General features: G+C 37.0%; 1 protein-coding gene across 1 annotated transcript in view; it reads right to left on the reverse strand.

Annotated features, from left to right (window-relative positions):
- The window catches only part of lrrc75a (leucine rich repeat containing 75A), a 48,360-nt gene that overhangs the window by 26,015 nt on the left and 2,388 nt on the right, over window positions 1-19,957 (reverse strand). Inside the window, exon 2 of the mRNA XM_027998961.1 lies at window positions 13,471-13,599. Coding sequence (XP_027854762.1) covers window positions 13,471-13,599 — 129 coding nt within the window. The remainder of the gene's footprint in view (window positions 1-13,470; window positions 13,600-19,957) is intronic.

The following is a 19,957-nucleotide window of genomic DNA, read 5'->3' on the forward strand; positions in this document are numbered from 1 at the left end:
CCACACACACACACACACACACGCAGTCAGTAATGAGCTGTACATGACACACTGATTGGCTGTACATACGTCACTCTCCATTCTCCACCTGGTGTAGCAAATTACAATCAATTTCAAAGTGTGAACTGCGCATTCTGGATCATGTAGTGACTGTGTACAAATCAGTGGAAAAGATGAAGCACTTTATCACATCTGTTCACAACAAATGGTGACACATACAGAGTTTTTCTATTATTCCTTAAGAAAAGTTACATTTTAGAAGTATTGCTTTGGATCATTAACTGACTAATGTTTTGGCTATCTGCAAAAAATAGCTGAAAATAAAATGATCATGTTGGTCTCTAAAATCTGAATAAATCTGATTGTCTAAAAGCACCTGGCAAGTAAAGTAAAGTCACCACAACCATGTCATTTACACTGTAAAACATTTATTCAGGCAGCAAGTCAGATTTTATGTGCTGTTGTTAGGAAATAAATACAGACATTCACCGACCCCCTAAGGATCTGGATATTTCAATCTTGCTTTGTACTCAGGAACAGGAGTTAGACACTAAAACAGAAAAATTATTTCCAGGCAGACTATTTTAGAAAATCAAATATTTTCCCCATGGGGAGTTACATCACCTCTCAGTCTGCCAAACAAAGTTCTCGTTTTTTAAATTAAATGGAGCGATAATGAATTCCCTGAAGAAACTGTGAAGATGTTCCAGAGAATGGACCTGCTACAAATTCTTATTTCCTCTGCTCTTCTACGTCCATCTATACATTCGGTTTTGGTTTGCTGAGACATTACCATGCCCACAGTGATTCTCTCAGGGTCGAAGGAGAAACACAGAAAGGAAATATAATCCTCTCAGGTCCTCTTCATGAACAGCCTTTTATGTGTTTTTGTTGTCAAATTGTGGAATTATCTGTGTACGTTTCTGTCCAGGAAGCGCCCAGGACCAGGAACAGCAGATGAAAAAAAGCTTTTTGGCTAGCTCCGGTAAATTTGCAGCAATGCTGTTAAACTGCAGAGCTCCTATCAAATGAACCAGTTTTAGGGTGCATTCACGCCAACTCTGTTTAGTATGGAAGCCCATTTCCGCCACTCTGTTAAAAAAATTTAATAAATTATCTCATTATAATGAGATAGTATTTCAAAAATAATGAGATATCTCATTATTTTGAGATACTATCTCATTATAATGAGATTTTTTTTTTTTTTTTTACATTTTAGAAGTATTGCTTTGGATCATTAACTGACTCATTTTTTGGCTAGCTGCAAAAAATAGCCCGTTGGTGCAAACGGGCTTCCATAGTTTAGTGCACCTTAATCAAACTGAAGTTTGTTTCCCTAGAAAGTCGGGGTTGTTTGGGGAAGTGTGAATGTGTAATCAAACTCTGATCTGGACTGAAAAAGTGAAATCTGGTCTCTGGGAGACCGATCCAAAAGCAGAAAGTGGACTACAGCGCAGGGCATTCTGGGTAAATACAACCAAAAGAAACGCACGAGTCTAGCGCCAGCATGGAAAATGTCTCGCTGTTTTTTGACAAAGACAAAAAAGAAATCCTACAACCACTAAAATTTGAAACCACTTCATTTATATTTACGTTTTGTGAAGAAGGAAGTTGCGCTCACGTATTCTTCAGAGGTTTTCATGTTGTTTCCTTCAGTGGTTCTTACTGCAGCGCCCCCACAGGTGAGGTGGTGGACATGTATTTCAAAGAGTTTGGTTTATTTGACAAAGGCCAGGATGAAACCAAACCGCACCTGAAAATGTAAGAAATATTGCAAATTTCTGCTAGACTCTCACGTGCTTGGAGATTTTCTACACGAAAATCATTCTGAAGAACAAAAATTTGTTAAAAACACTGGGGGAAAAAACTGAATACTGTACTTTGCTTCATTAGATTTACTTGGTTATTCTCTTGTCTCTACACCAAAACATAATCATGTATATAAATACTGGTATTAGGGGTAAATTTAATATCAATGGAAATTGAAAAACATCCAGCAGCATTTTTTTTTAAGGTGTTGTATAAAAATATTTAGCTGCAGTATGTAAAAAGTTTTTTTCAATGAAATGAAGACAGATTCCTATGAACAGATACTAAATATTGTGCAGGAAATATCTTTAGACCCACTTTACTTACTGGTGTTTTTATACCAAACACTGGGCTCTAGTTGTGTTGCCTCTGTTACCATTTATTGATATTTTGCACCAACCATTAATGCACAGGAGCCAGAAAAGAAATTCAGCAGCAAAGATTCGCTGACATTTTGTCTATTAACCAGCTCCTCCATCACTGTCTCCCTTTTTCATCCGCCTGTTGTGATTTCTCTCGATCTCTTTCTCTGCTGATGTCTTCCTGTCTCTGTCTTCCTCCCCTTTCTTGTTCCATTATTGATACAGAGCACATCTGTGAGTGTTCCCTCTCTCCAGAGAGCTGATGACCTGTCCTGTCTTCCGCTCATTCAGTCTCTTCTTTTCATTTTCGGGATGCTTCCCCTCCACTTTAGCCCCTTCGGCTACCTTTCTTATACAGTTAGTTGACACAGTACAAATTGAACCATTACTTTAGTCCTATTTTTCACTGTATGGCCTGCGCACTCAGCTAAATTAGTGCTAACCTCTTCCTCCGCTCTGCAGATGAATTGCTTGGATAATTCAATCTACTTGCTCTCGTTTTAGCGGTCAGGAGTGCAGGGGAAGACCTGGCAGACAGCTAACTGAGAATTGTGGCTTGCTCTCAGGAAGGAATCACTTTATGCGCTTCATAATCCAAAAGATGCCGCAGATAACCTATTTCAGCATTTTCTTTACTGCCTTTAATGGAACAAAATCAGATAAGATCTGTTGGTGTGTTGTGGAGAAAGCACAAAATGCACAAAAAATAGTTTTCAGAGGCAGAAATAACAGGGGGAGACTGGAAACTGGCTGTAAACATAAAACCTACCTTTTAATTCAAAATCAGTTCAATTGATAAATACCTTATTGATCCCAAAAGGAAATGGAATGTTGTTGTACCTCATAAAATTCAAAATTCTTCAAAGAATCACTTTGAGTCAAAACTGCATTACTTTACAATCAGGATACATTAAAATTTTTTGCTGTGGGCAGAAACAAGACATTTCCTCCCAAACTTCCCTCTCAATCACATTTCTTATGAAGAATGAAGAGTCCCAAATTACAATAACTGAATAACTTACAAAAAATTATTTAAACTGAAAATAAGTACAAAAATAATGTATTATAGACAGAATGATGAACCTACTTCGAGCCTGACTCTAAAAAAATAATTTTTACCTTCAGACTGACTAAAATAACAAGCAATTTAAACATATTGTTTTGGTTTTACAAACAAGTCACTGTATGTTTTCTAATATTAAGTAAACATTCTGCATGCTAGAAAGTAACATGGATGAACAGCATGCTAAAAATGAAAAAGGAAAAAACGGTGCATGTTAGGGATACATTTTGCAAAAATAAATTGACCTGCATGCCAAGACTGCAACGCATTGCTCTTACTGATAGTTCACCTCACTTTGAGGATGACAGGACAGTGTCAGATGTAGAAGATAAAAGAGCTTCAGAAGAGATGCAGCGATGGGATAGATGAAATGTTGTGTGAATGAGCGTGTTTTCTGAGCACTGTCTGTGTGTTTGGCACAAAAAACATAATGAAACACGAAGAATCAATAACTCTGCGACTATTATTCTTCGCAGACACGGAGTTGTCAGTGGGTGTAGTTCGGTTCACATCTCATTTTGTTTAAATTGCTCCATCTTCCTTTGTCTGAATCCATCAGGTCTCTGAAATCTGTAGAGATGAAAAGTCAGCCATTTCAACAACCTGAAATACTTTTATGTTTTCTAGAAAAGTAGAACCTTCAGCATGTTTTCCTCAATTTGTTCCATATGAACACAACTTCTAATATTCTGCACTATAAACTCTTTACCATTGATCTATTGCTACTTATGTCATATCCTGATGAAAAATGTGCAAAATGTTTCTTTATTCTTACTCCCTCCCCTGATATGCACTAACGATAATTTCAGGTCTGATAGTTCGGTAGACTTGATTCAACCGAGCACCAAAATTGCAACATTTGTTACATTTTCAGCTGGTGTAGTTAGCTTTCACACTGCACTGAATCAAACAAACCAAACTCTTTGAAAAACCTGTTCACCTCCTTGCCTGTGGAGGTGCTGCACCTTGAACCATTGAAGGAAGCGACCCAAAGAACTCTGAAGAAAACACCGAGCACAACTTCCTTCTTTATGAAATGTAAAAAATGGAGTGGTGTCAGATTTTATCAACTTTTTCTTTGGCAAAAGAAGCTAGACTTGCGTGCTTGTTTTGGTTGTATTCACCCAGAATCCCTTGCTCTATGGTTCATCTCCTGCTTTTGGAGCGGTCTCCAGTCTGGTTGACGCTCAAACAGATTTCACTTCAACCGTGAGACCTGGGTTTGTAGACGGACCCGAGTTCACTTACTTACTCCACGTCAGATCTCAATTGTGCATTCACATCTCCCCAAACCAATCTGACTTTCTGGGCAAACGATATATTGTTTGATTAAAGCGGATTAAACAACGATGATGTGAATGATCCCTAAAACTTTGGTTTTGAAAATGTGGAGCAGCTAGCCTCCATCAGAAAGCAAATCAAATCCAATGAGAAGAGGGTGTAAATTAAATTTAAATGTAACAATTGAAATGTGACGGACCCAGCTCGCTGTCAGAGGAAATGAAATGAAATGAAATTTATTCGAACATGATACAAATATAAAAATAAAATAGTGCACAGTAACAAGAAGTGCATAAAAAAGAAGAGGAAATACAGATTTTTTGTTTCAGTTAACATATCATGCTCAAAATGGGGTAGGAAGAAGTGAGAACTTATAAACTCCTACCCCCTAAACACTTGAAACTTTAGAGTCCTACTGTCATTAAAAAAATCAAAATCAAAATCAAAATGGCAGTCAGAAGTAACAGTTACTAATATTTACCCATACATTTTCCTATTTTATGCTGGTTTGTCTTTCTAAACCCTTACACCAAGTTGTTATCTGCAATACACACCTTATTGCTTTCTGTCACCCATATGTGTATCTATTGAAAATTACCTCCTTGTACTTTCTTTTGAATTGTATTAAGCTATTGCTTTGTTTTAAATCTTCATGTAACTTGTTCCATAACTTTACACCTTTAATTGAAATACAGAAGCTCTTTCTTGTTGTTCTAAAACATATGGATGAGTGGGCTGAAACTCATTAAAGACATCTGTTGATTCTCCCATCAGAACATTTTGGAACAGTGACATTTTATTAGTTGCCATCATTTTTTCTTACCATGGCAGCGCAGATAATCAGAGGATAATCAGATATTATTCATACATAAAGTGGGAATAGCTGTGTCTCTAATGAAACTGTGATACATTGTCAGTGGAACAAGCCGGTTATGATTTCTGATGAGGTTTTAAATGGTGGGAATGCTTTATAACAGATTGGTAATAAACTGAGGGGAAAGAAATGGTAAACATCACAAACAGGTTGAGGAAGAACACCTTTAACAGACTCACTAACAGCATGTGCCACCTAATGAATAGAAATATGCTTTCACGCCAATATTAATGCCATCCAGCTGGAAGTGGACGAACTAACATGATTTATTTCTAACTTAAAAAAAGAGACCAGTCCTTTCCCTTAGATCAGTGGTTTCTGTACAAGGAAAGGAAAGGTTTGCCTTCTGATCTGCAGTTTCATAGAAGAGATTGAAAAACTCTGAGGTCCATTTTCCACGTGCAAAACCCCAGGAATACTGGGTTATTTAAATCCCTCCAGCATTATTAAGATGCCAGCTTGATGGGAGGGATCCTGCTGAAGCAGAAGGTGCATAGTGTCTAGTAATATGGCAACTGATCGAGTTTTGTTGCGGTGAACATAGAGCTGAGTAAAAGAAACAATCTTAATTTACTGATCTATCAATGTTTCAACCCCCCAGAGATCAGATATGGATCATAAACAACAACAAAAAAAGAGATGCTGGGTACATTCAAGAGATAGCAGTCCGGTTAGCTGGTTTGGACATTAACCTCTGGAGGTTTTTCCTGCACATCCCACCAGGAAGTGACCTAGAGGCAAAATTACAAGTAGCTTGTAGGGACAGTATGCCTTTGGACACTTTAGGATTGTCCAAAATAAGCTGCAGAATATCACTAGTAAAAGGGATGTCAGGGATTTTACTCTTGCAAATGTTACTGCCAGTGATCTGATCTTGGATTAAAGGGAAGACAATTGGTTAATCCAAAAAATAGTCAGCAGATTAGAGCTGCATTGTATTGATGTTAAATAAAGAAAAAAAGAGACGAGCGTGTCGATGTTAGAAATACTTTTTAGCTGTAGATGCATCCTTTGCTCCAAGTGATAAAGCGTAGATTAACAAAAAAACGGAATAATTTGTTAGTTTGCATATTTTGTCTTTTTAATATATGTAAAAAGGCTTAAATGATTACATGAAAAATCTGCAGAATGTGCCAAATTTTTGAACCTGTTTAATAAGTTAATTCATTATTAAAAATGCAGCCCTTCGAAAGCCTGACAGTATTTAATGCAGATCATCAACTCGGATTTGATATTCCTCTCCGGAGTCAAAGCTCGACACAGATATTGTTTTCAAATGGGGAAATCAGGGAAGCTGCTGGAGTCACTCAACTACAATAAAGATGAGACATGGATGGATGAAGCGAATCAGAAGATGCGTTAAAAAATAGACAGGCTTTGAAAGCAGATGAGAGAGTACCTGTGAGGTGTGAAATGGGGGAGAATTAAGAGAGGAAAAAGAGAAGAGAATCAGCGCAGTCACAAAGCAATGAACACACATCTGACATCCTCCAAGAAAGCTGCTGGGTTTTCACACAAAGTGGAGGAAGGAAAGTGTCTGAATATTTTTACACACCTGCTCTATAGCAACACGTGCCTGTCTGTATGCCAGTGTAGGTTTTCTGCATGTGTTTTTGAGCAGTAAATATATGTAACCAGTGGGGATTATGTTACTTCCTGGGTGTTTTTTTAAAGATAGAGGATGTTTGTCAGGTTAGACTCTCTGCAGAGGAAGGCTTATCGCTTAAATAGGATTAGCTGAACTAAAATTCAGAAATCCAACCATTTCGGTTTTTCCACATGAGCTTCAGGCTGACAGGTTCCTCTCTCTTTCAGGACCTACTGATATAGCTACCAGTAGTCGTGACCAAAGGCTTTGGCAGCAAATCAAATGTTTCACAAACTTTGCAGCCTCAGTTTTTTTGGATACCACTGGAGGCTAACAGACTCTCTGTGACTCATCAAAAATGTTGTTTATATGTTGGTTATTTTTGTATTTTAGTACTTATTTCAGTATGTTCAGCAACACAGAAGGAGCTGTGAAAGAGTTCAGTTGTAAGAGGTTTCCCAAGAAGCATGAGGTGAAGACTTTCAAAGAGCAGGACGTCTTCTTTAAAAACGTACAAAGCCACACTAGAGACAGAGACTGCAGTTCTGCAAGAAGTACCAGGATGGACAGCAGAAGAGTGGCCTTTATGGAAAAGTGTCAGGTACAAAGTCATTGTTGGAAGAAAGTCATAAGAAGTGCAGTGTGCGGTTTGTCACACACCACAGTCCTGGTCAGATGAGACCAAAATTAAACTGTGGAGGAAAGATAACAATGCATATATATAGTGAAACATGTTAGTGGCAGCATCTTGCTGTAGAGATGCTTTCTTTAATAGAGACAACGGAGGCTGGTTAGAGCTGAATGGAAGATGAATTTTGATAAAGAAATAGCAGTAATGTGAGAAAAGCAATGTCACATTGAAGCACATGTACAGTGCATATAATATAAGAACGACCCAGTCAAAGTCCAGACCTTAATCCAATTCAGAATCTGTAGTAAGATTTGGAAACAATTATCCTCACAAGTGCTTCTCATCCAGGTTTTTCAAATGGACAAATTGTTTCTCCTTTCATGTTGAAAGCTGTAGATGCAATAAAAGCCTTGCAGCTACCAGCCATTTACCCTTTTCCTTCTACCTTATAATTATGCTCTGCTTTGTACTGGTTTGTCGCATACAATCAACAAAAAATATGTCAAAGTGTGTAGCTGTAACAGGCTAAAATGTGGAAAATTCTAACGTTATAAACACTGTTTTATTATTTCTAACTTCTTCTCAAGCGGCTGTCTTTTCTAACCCAACATGTTTGTTTTCTAGCCTTTTTGTCACCTTTGTTCGTTTGGCTCAAAATGCTGTGATGCAAACTGGTGAGAAAACAAAGAGCAGCAGTTGCTGCTGGTCAACGGCAGGTTAGATAAAAAGCTTCAGGCCACAGATGATTCATTTCTACAAGTGACCCGCAAATGCAACATCAAAGGCAGCAACACCTTTTCAAAAGCTGCTCCCATGTGCCATTTCACAGCAGATCCAGTTGGATTCATAGTGTTGAACAAAAGACATTTTACATCAATTTGTATGAAGAATTTCTTTTAAAAATATCAGTGTACTCTCAAATGTGTCTAAGCAATAATAATAAAAACAATTTGGTTTCTCCATTTGCTGAAAGAAAGAGTCAATCAATACTTTCTTGATAACTGTTTAAGCAAGGAAACACCAGGCCATCCTTTATGAAGGAAATGAGACAAATCCATCACATGCTTCTTTATGCTTTATTTTTTTATCCAGTTGTTCTCTACAGATTATTGCTGCTGTGAGATTCTTCTAGTAGTGAGGACATCATCTGCCTCACTATCAAGAAAAAGCTGAACAACTGGAACATCACAGGTATCTCACTAAATATCTAACTGCATCTTTAAAATTAGAGCGCATGTTTTGATAAACATACCATACATAATTTTGGCATTTGTAAAAAATAGGGACAAGACTTTAATATGCTAATTTTGATTAATTAAATACATAAACAACAAATTCAAAAATCAAACACAAATAATCAATTTTTTTTTAAACACAAATGTCCCAAGCTGGAACTTTTGTTCATCTGTAAAAAAGCGATACTGGGGGATTAATTCTTGCTTTAAAAAAAAAAAAATCTGACGGGACGCTGGAAAAGACTGTTGTTGTCTGCATGTTGCGCTAAAAGGAGTAAGCCTGTTACCAAAGTTATTCAAGCCTAAAATATAATTTCAACGCAAAACATGTGGAAAGAGAACAGACGTCCACAACACTAATGTCAGCCTCCTCAGCCCACATTTTTTCAAAGTTAAATGACTGGTGAGGGGTTCCTGAAACATTGGAAAGCTAAATTCATATAATAGCACTTTGCACCAATCTGTGACAGACTAAAGACAATAAATATGTTTGTCGTTGTAGAGAAACTAATGTTAGTTTATTCCTTAGTTTAATGTTAGCAAGAATCAAACCTGGAGAACCGACATTTTATGAAAAAAGCTTCAGCTGGCAAAATACGATTGACATTGGCTGTCCAGGAGCTGACTATGGTTACCTGGGCAACTGGCCGGACTAATTGGCTAGCAATAAACCCCCCATAAAACAAGTCTCCCTTTATAAAGAGCAGAGTGATGCTAAGAACTAGTATCTTAGTCTGTAAGCACATAACTGGTATATAAATTTGCTGTACTTTTTTCTTTCTTTCTGTACTTAAAGACATCTTTATTTATTAAATAATTCTAATGTTTTTAAGTTTTGATATTGAGGTAATAATATTAATGTGTTGTGTGTTTTATTTGAGAGATTTATATGAGGAGATATTTGAATTCTACAACTGGATGAAGACAACGAGCATCTTAATGTAAACTAAGATGAAACTTTGCTGTTTCATAAAAGTGAAACTGTGAGTTGTTCGCCATTGTAATTCCCAAACAGAGCTTCATTCTCACACAGCAGCAGCGTCTCAAAGATGGCAAAGCTCTAGCAGAATATCTCTAAGACTCTTTTTCTTCAACATGAGCTGTTAATATAACCAAAAACAACGTATTATGAATTAAAAAGCAGAATAATCTGACATGGAACGTTTCTAGTCACCCTGACCAATAAAAACATTTTTACATTTTCAAATCTCTCTACTATGATAATTCATACTAAGCAAACAGAACAGGATTGCAAACAAATAGCTCTGCAGAGAGGATCATTAAAGCTGATCTTCTCGCCATCCAGGACTTGTACTGATCTAGGGCCAGGAAATGGGAAACAGCTCTGCAGACCCCACACATCCTGGACACAAACTGCTTAGACTTTTATCTCCAGGTCACTGCTACAGAGCACTAATTGCAGAAACCAGCCTCAACAGAGATGGCTTCTCTCCTCAGAAAGACACAAAGAGCACCAGATATTCTGCTGCAAGCATCTTTACGGACTTTTTAGCAAAAGGTACATATAAATATGCAGAGTTCTTTAGGTTTCGGGATTTTTTTATATCTCCTCTAAAATATTATCAGTTTCTCTGATTTTACTTTTGAAAAAGATGCAGTGCTTTCAGACCTCAAATAATGCATAGAAAACAAGATAATATTCATTTAGAAACAACAATACTAATGTTTTAACTGAGGAAGAGTTCAGAAATCAACATTTGGTGGAATAACCAGGAGGTTTTTAATGGGGTTCAGTGCAGTGGTCTCTTATTTTTTTCCACACCTGTTTTTGTATTTATGTCTGTACGCAGTGAGTCAAATTCCTTGTTTATAAACCTAAATTCAGCAATTAAAGCTGATTCTGAGTTTGATTCTGAATATGGTGGCTTAAATATGACTTATGCAAGTTGTTCGATTGGCTCATAATCACATATTCCATTTCATCGTCGTGTCTTTCAAACCTTTTTTATTAGTTCAATGATCCAAATCAGCCCTGGTTTCAAATGATGCAATCAAGCGACTCTTTTTTCATTCATGCAGCACTACAAAAAAAAAACATTTTTTAATCCGGTCTCTTAGCTAAACAGGTTTTCAGCCCCCTTACTTATTCATGAAAATCTGTGACTAATCCTCCACCATCTTTCTATGTTTATATATTTCTCAGACAGTTTAATCAAGCCAGTGACAGAGTGACAGGGTTCATTCACTGGGCTATTTGTATCCCAGACTTCAGCATTGACTAAAACATTAGCAGCTGACAGAGAATCTTCACGTGGAGGCGGACTGTACCTCCAAAGGTCATGTCGGCCTCTCTTTTCAAATGCAAAACAGAAACAGCAGAGAAAGTAACGACTTCACCGGCTGCACAATTTCTACATGGTTTTCCACAAGCCCAGCTGTGTTAAAGGCAGCAGATGGAGGTGAAAGAAACAGAGCAGAAAAGCAGATATGATGGAGAAAACAACATCCACTGGGAAAAAAGAGAAGCATTCTCTCTGTATAAAAGCAGCTTTGTGTTATCGGGTGGCTAAATGCAGAGCAGGTTAAGTGTGCTGGATGTAGTAGCTCTCAGAAAACATGCTTTTATGGTATTGTATGATGGAAATTTCTTGCAAGAAGGAGAGCTGTCTGTACAACAAAACGCAGGAATTAAATCTGAGTTTTTCAGCTCCATCAATCATGTGAATGTTTTAGAAAACAAGACTTTAAATATAGATAATCTTATATAAAATCTTAATTAAAATAAATTAACTGTTTCTTATCCAACCATTAGATAAGAAAAAAGCCTAACTTGTCTAATATCAGTCATTTAACGCAGCGTAATCCTGAAAAACAGGAAGACAACACCTCCCTCTGACTCCCCTTCCGATGTTTTATTCACCCCTGCTCTGCTCTGTTCAGCCTCTGTCTATTCAGCTACTATGAGCTGCACACAAAACACAACGTCTCCATTTCCTCTGTGGCTTTGAGAGGTCAGCTTGATCCCTTGCAAAAAGCACTTGTGCACAGAAGCAGATTTCTCAGGTTAATCTGTGTAATTTGAAGCTAGAATTTAGCAACCCAGTTTTTTCAGTATTAGTTGGCACAGGTTATTGAATAATTAACTGAAGTTGACAGCCATGTTTGATAAGTAGGATTAATTGGAAAGTATGTACTTGAAATCTCTCTGTAAGATTGTCTGAATGATGAGTTGTGAATTGACACAATATAAAAAACTGAATATTGATTTAGCAACTTTCCAGACTTGTGAGGCTCTGAATTATAAAAGAAATTGGTATCGGTCAAAGCAGCAGCTCAGGTTTTGTAAACTACAATCGGGGCACTGCTAATATCATGGATTATTTCTTTTTATTTCATGTCCCGAAACATCTGACTCATTTTACCAAAAACAAACTAGCTGCAGAAAAAAGTCTTTAAAACATATTTTTCATTTAAATTTGATCTTTTATGATTTGATAAAGTTTTATTTATTTATGCACTGTAAAAGATTTGAGCTGGATTTATTTGAGTCTTTAAGTCAAATAAATTTAGCAAGTTTTAGATTTTTGAACTTAACCCTCCTGTTATGTTGCGGGTCAAATTGACCCGTTTTAAAGTTTACTTGTTTTTTAAATGTGTGAGTTTGTGAAAGATAAACTTGCAGTAGTAAGCTGTGTTAACTTTTTTTAAAGTAAGGTAATTTTATTTATATAGCACATTCAGCAACAAGGCAGTTCAAAGTGCTTTACATGAATTAGAAGGAAATTCAAACTAAACAACAAAACCAAAAGAAAGACAAAAAGGTAAAAGTGACCCGACAAACAAATTAGCACAAGTGTTAAACTCAAGACCCCGGGGCTAAATCCAGCCCGCCACATTCATGATCTTGATTTGGCCCAAAAGGAAAATGAGTTTGACTACACTGGGAGTTCAACAAAGACTTTGTGAATTTGGGAGAAAATGTATTTGGTACAAGTCAGGAAGTGAAATATTAAAAACAGCTTTCTGATAATCCTACATTTTTTATTATTGTTCGAATAAAGTCTTTATTTTAATCCCACCACTGCATCACTAACTGTGTTACCTCAGGCTTCCTCTTACATCATTTGCCTGGTGGGAATGATGCTTTTAACAACTGCCCCCAAATTACACATCGGGCCTTTTAATTCCTATCTCCATCACCATCTTTCCCTCCTTCCTTCCTGCATTATTCATTCATAACGACCGCCGCCATCTTTTGCGTCGTCTTCCTTCTCTCCCGCTAACATGATGGCCGACACAAAAGGACAAACACAATCTGCAGCGGTTGCCTCAAGAACGCACGCAGACACACAACCACTTAGAGCTCTTCCATAACCTAATAGTGTCAGACAAAATGAGTCAGGAGATCATCTGATAGCAGCAACACAGTGAATCATATCAGTCAGCACGAGCGTGAGCATGCTCAGTCGTGCTTACTGTAGTCTGAAATATTTATTGCATATGCTTCATGTTAGACTGTTACTGTGTGAGTGGATTTAATTTTGCTAATTTATTGTTATGAGTAGCAGACGCTGATTTGCAATTGGAGCTTTGTTCAGCTACGGATGAAGCTTTCAGCTGTGAGGGGTCATGTTGGGGTCAGGAGGTCAGGGAGGTGACGACCTACCGTCTTGGGGCAGTGGACGTATCGGGCGAGGCTGATGATCAGGTCGTGTGTGATGGGGTCGACCAGGTTTCTGAAGCTGGCGTAGCGATACAGAACGTCATCCAAAGACGTTGACTCCATTCCCAGATCCTGCACACATAAAACAGAAACAATATGAACTCTCTAACCACCTGAGAATGATAAATCCCAGCCTGCACTGCTTCCTGCGGGGTAGGAATATAAAACAAATAGGATTACGTCTACTCACAGACACAAAACTTAAGGATCCTCTTGTTCTTTTTCTCCAAGCAATTCTGGGTGTGTTGAATAACATTGTTAAAATTTGACTAAGAATATCGATTTAAATTTCTCGTTTGTTGTCATTTGATTTCCATAAATTAGACTAAAATGGCTAAGCTACACAGAAACACAACCATATCTGTTCCTAAAAGCAAAAAAATAAAAACCAGACACTTAAAACATCTTGACATTTTAGCCCAAGATGCATTCCTTTATTTATTTTGGACAAGCTACCAACTTTTTATTTCATATGCGACAACCAGAAGGTACAGCTTTCCCCACATTCATATAACGTGGCAAATACATATAGTTTTTACTATATGAAATGACAGTGTGAGTCTGATAAATGAGTTTGAAAACTTCTCCAGTCAACCATTAAAAGGGGTGGTATTATATATTTTCCAGGCACAAAACCATTTTTAGCACAATAGGGCAATTATGTCACCTCAGCTGTTAAAAAAACCCATCAAACATGACTTAAAAGAAATTTGATGTCATAAGTTGTCATGAAGTGGGCTTCTGTTGCTTTAAGAAGCTTCCACTTTTTCCTGACACGCCATACTCCAAATGCACATTAATACACAGTGGAAACTGTTTTAGCACCACTAAAGAAGCTGATATCCACAGTTAAGAAGCACCATATGCTCCATTAAATGCATCAAAGGTTTGACGCGTAAAAGCCTATAAAGCACTATACTGTAAGCCTTTATATAGCCCTACATAGGAGTGCCAGGCATAAATTAATCATTGCCGGTTTTGCTGTTCCTGTTGAGGTGCAAAACAAAGGAGAAAAAATTTGTGAGTAAAGAAAAGACCTTGGGATTCATCAGTAGCACCAATCTGCTCGTTATGTTTCCATTTTACAGTCAGATTACGTGGAAACTAAACATTTTGTTTTGGCTCTTTAAGTACAAAACGACCATAGGTCACTGGTGAGTGGGTGGGATAGTGGGTGATTTCAGTCATGTATCAATAGGTACCATCAAAAACAAGTAAACAACTTTTTATGTGTAGAAAGCTACACATAATCAATGAATCAATTTAAATTTGTAAACAAATATGAACTAATCTAATGCATTTTCTCAGATAAAAAGATGTAATTAAAAGCTTTACCTCCATTATTAGCTAATGGATGATATGATACAAACAAGATATAGTGGTACTTCACTCAAGCACACTCCACTGCCAACAAAAGGTTATTCTGAAACACATTTGTCTATTTAAATTAATAAAATAGTCTATTTGTTGTTTTCTTTAAACATTCCATAACATTTTAATCATTTCAGCTCTTGTTAAACATCTGCTATGATACCAAAAGTACTGAGATGCTTACAAAACCAACCACTTTAACAACATACCAAAGCAAAGACATTGACTTTAATATGGAGTAATGGTTGGTGGTGATGTTGCAATGGTATGAGGGATATTTTCCTGGCACACTTTGGGTCCATTAGTACCAACTGAGCATCGCGTCAACACCACAGCCAACCTGAGTATTGTTGCTGACCATGTCCATCCCTTTATGACCACAGGGTACCCATCTTTTGATGGCTACTTCCAGCAGAATAACGAGTCATGTCATAAAGCGCGAATCATTTGAGTTCACTGGACTTGAAAGGCCTCCACAGTCACAAGATCTCAGTCCAATAGAGCACCTTTGGGATGTGGTGGAACGGGAGATTTGCATCACAAATGTGCAGCTAACCAATCTGCAGCAACTGCGTGATGCTATCATATCAATATGGACCAGCCTCTCTGAAGAATGTTTCCAGTACCTTGTTGAATCTATGCCACGAAGGGTTATGGCAGTTCTGAAGGCAAAAGGGGGTCCAACCCGGTACTAAGAAGGTGTACCTAGTAAAGCATAGTTTCTAATTTTTGTCTCCAACCCTGCCACGTCTTCATGTTGTATTAGCATGAGCGTTCGGGTTGGTTTTGCAAACAATTTATTGTCAGTTCAGTTGCAGGACTGATTATTGGATAAGCGACATGGACAGAGATGCTCGGTCTCTTGTAGAAACCTATGACTCACCGAGTTTTCCTTGCTGGCTGTTCTGCGTAGGCGGTGAGGCGCATAACAACAGCAGGTTTGAATGATTGACATGCATGTATTAATTAGCTGCTCCATTTTCAGGTTTCAGAAGCAACAAAGCAGATAGGAGAAACCAACAATTAGTCTATAAAGCAGCTGTCTGATGGCACATTAAAGCACTAACCTGGAACTGAAAAAATGTCCAAGTCTTCAGGAAATCTGTTTTTTCTCTTCCCTGCAAGTTAAATTTAGAGGAAACTTCTCTTGTTTTAAGTCAGAGTTACCAAAATTATTTGTATTCGCTAAATGCCACAATAATGAGAGAAAGAGGAAAGTTCACTTCAAATAGATAAGTTTTAGTGTAATATATAAGTAGGCAGGTAGGCATATATGTGTGTGGGCCTGCATTGCATCATTGCAAGGTGCGATGTAGAAGGTCATAGGTGTAAACAACACGTAAACAACATGTCTGTAAGTTGTTAATATGTTTTTCACATGTTGTTAACGTGTTAAAAATTCTGTATTTTTGACCTGAATGGACTTTAAAACACCTGGCCCACACAAACATCGGCCTGTCAGTGGAGTGAAAGGAGAAAATGAGAACAACAGCTCAAGAGGAAACTGTGGATTAAACAGGAAAGGTCACATCAGTATTTCAGATAGTTAAAAGAATAAACTAGTGAATAATTATTGATATCAACTGAAGAGCTTATATCATGATATGTTTTTCAGCCGGCCGTCCTATCCTACCTATGATTTAAGTATTATGATTTTTCTAAAATGCTACGTTGGTTTTACAACTGATCTGCATCCATTCTAAAAAAGTTTCTCTTTTTTAGAATGGAAAATAGAGAAACTTTTTTCCATTCTCACATAAAATGTCTTTTATGTATCACATAAATGTCTTTTATGTGAGACATAAAACATACAAATGTGAGACATTTTTATGTTTTGAGTATTGTTGCTGACAATACACATAAAAATGTGAGACATTTTTATGTTCTTTTTATGGTTTTTTGCCTCTTTCTTATTGTTGAATCATAAACTCTTGTGCTTTAGATGTGGTTCCTGGATTAGTCATTGTTGTCCTCTTGGATTAATTTTGGTAGACCTGCCACTACTGGGAAAACTACATGCTTTCTCCATTTATGGATATTGTTTCTCCAGAGACCAAAATTATTAGAAATGACTTTTTAACTCTTTCCAGATTGAGAAATGTTAAAGATTTTGATTTCTCATCATTTGTTGAATTTCATCAGGGATGGGCTTCATATATTAATAGTTTTTGATATTTTTGCTCTGCTTTATGCTTTCAGACAGGTTTTATTCTGTCTGAAAGTTAAGTGATGTCTGAATATTAATGGAACTGCACTAATTATATCAGGATTTCAGGTGCAAATGAAAAACAGCTACGCTAAGCTTTGTGTCTGAAGTCAAACCCAGATATGAGGAAGTTTATCAAGTCAGTAATTCTGATGAAATTGTCTCCAGTGATATAACAAGCTGAATCAATGCAGAAAAAAGATTACTGACACCAAATAAATATTTTTTTTTTGGTTGAGGTTGGAAAGGCACTCAAAGCCCCTCATAAAATATACATGAGTTTCCTCGATTGGACTCAGTTTTAACTATAATCAGACACTTAGAGTAATTTGTGCTTTCAGAAAACAGTGTAGTCTTTACTTTTGCTAGAGTAAGAGCGGTCCACATCAAAGAAGAGGTCTGAACTCAGCTCAGCCTGAACAAAGGCAGAACTGCAGTCAGACATGGAGAACGCTGCGACTCAAAAGCTTTAGTTAATAAAGGGAAGTGGTGTCCGGCGCTGGAGAACTCAGATCTATAAACACTTCACAGCATTCTCACCGACCTCTGCTGAGAGACAGCTTCATTGAGTCAACATTTTTTTCCAATTACAGAAATTGGGAAAGCACCGCGACCCAGAGTCTGGCTCAACGGCACACGGCTGCTGCCAGTTGTTGTAAACTCTCTGCAAACTCGACAGGTTATATACATAAACCCAAAGCCCGCACAAGATGCAAGTACTACTAAATTTGATTTGGTGGTTTCAACATAAATAAAGAGATGTCAAACTGTTTAAAATATTAATTTAAGCTTAAAAGGAATTGCTAAGTTTACTTTTTGAGAGTGCGAAGAATAATTATTAGCTATAGTTGTAATCTGATGCTACAGGTTTAATCTTTCCTTTGTGTTTTGAGCTTGGCCTGTTCACAAATACATCTCAGCAAATAAGAACCGATTGCTTTTAAGATGAACCAGTCAAACTTGAGTTCTTCTCCTAGATCTTTCTTGTAAATGTGTTTTCACACCAGATGGTCCATAGACTCAGTTCGATTTGGACAAAAACAACATTTGCCACGTTTTCAACAAATCAAATCTTTTGAAAAAACTGTTCCAGCCCTTCCCCTGTGGGGGCGCTGCACAAAGAACCACTGATGGGAACAACACAAAAACCACAGAAGACTATATGAGTGCAACTTCTTTATGTAGAAATGTAAATAAAAATGCAGTGGCATTAAATTTTAACAGTTGGCAAAAGACCACAAGCTATTTATCCTGCTAGCGGTAGGCTTGTGTGTTTGTTTTGGTTGTATTTACCCAGAATTCCCTGCAGTGTAGGCTAATTTGCTTCCTGTTTTCGATCTTTTTGGCATTCACATATAAATTCAAACAGTGTCAGAGTACGCTTCAACAGAACCGAGACCTGGGTGGACCAGAGTTCACTTTTTTTTGGTCCACTTCAGAGTTCACATCACACCTCCACAATCAAATCGGAGTCTCTATGTAAACAAACAAGAGTTCAGTTAAGGCGGACTGAACGGGACTGGTGTGAATGCAGAATCTGTTAGTGTTAACAGGAAGTGGGGTCCTAAAACAAAATCTGTTTAAGTCCCCATAAAACTTTGGGCAAGCCCTGAATAAATCCACTCATCTGACATGCACATAGTCTTGGAAGAATGAAATCTATATTTTGTTCAGGCAGCCATGTTGCTCTCCATCATTTTATTCTGTGAGCCCATTCAAGAATCTGAAGTTGACGGTTGAGTCAGCCTGATTTCAATATAGCAGGAATCAGGGAAAATAAACAAAGTATTTCTGAAAAATACTCAAGATTCTTTATTTTACTATGTAGTTCAGATGTTCTGTTATGTATTGAATGAGTGTGAAACTTTTACAACGTATCCTTCCATCTCAAATTCTGAAAAGAGTCCATTTGATCAGCTATCTATGAAAACATGTGTTGATGGAAGTTTTTATGTAGTAAGCTCTACTGTTTACTATTGCTGCCAAAGTGGAGCTGTTTAAAATTTAAATAGAACATTTTAAGAAACACAGCCAAGAAAAAAAATTCCTTTTTAAGAGAAAAACTGGATGAGCACCGACTCTGCATTATTCTGCGCTCCATTCACGTTGGTAGTCATGCTATATTCAGTATATGTTATATAATCAAATTGCTTTTACTTAAAATAGAAAAGCAACAAATTATTCCTTCAACCAAAACAACAAATTGATTCTTACAGTTAAGTCTCTGGGTTAACTCCACTGACACTTTCTTTGGCATCTTATCAAAAATACTTTAGACCAAAAGAACAGCAGGACAACATTTTTTAAAGATTTTGACACTATGTCATTCACAGTCGGTTATAAGATTTCCAGTAATTTTTATTTTACTTTTTGATAATTGTTGTGTGTGTCAGATTGGTTGGTTGCGTGATATTCTGTTTTTTTTTTTTATCTGGACCTCGAGTCTGAAATAAAGTTTCTTTCAATGCAATTTCAATCCACTGGTTGCCATGGTACTGATTACCCACCTAAGTTCAACTTGTCATGCACTCAGTATCTCTCATTAAGATGAGATTAGAAAAAATAATAATATTCCATGCAGAACTGTTTGTGTGAGATTATCAATGACACCATAAATAACCAATAAAAAAATTCAACAGGTATATATTCTATATTTTTGCTTTCTTTTGTGTATAAAAGTCAGAGTAAGAGTAAATAAACATGGATAGTGTTAATATAGCCTGAACATAACATATACTGTTATTTTAGAAGCAGTAGGAATAGTTGTTGCCTTTGTGATCTACATGCGACAGTTAGATCATATGATACATTGATCTTATTGATTTTCAGCAGAGCTTTTTTTGTTGTTTTTGC

Source organism: Xiphophorus couchianus, chromosome 18 (assembly GCF_001444195.1).
Source record: "Xiphophorus couchianus chromosome 18, X_couchianus-1.0, whole genome shotgun sequence".
Taxonomy (NCBI): domain Eukaryota; kingdom Metazoa; phylum Chordata; class Actinopteri; order Cyprinodontiformes; family Poeciliidae; genus Xiphophorus; species Xiphophorus couchianus.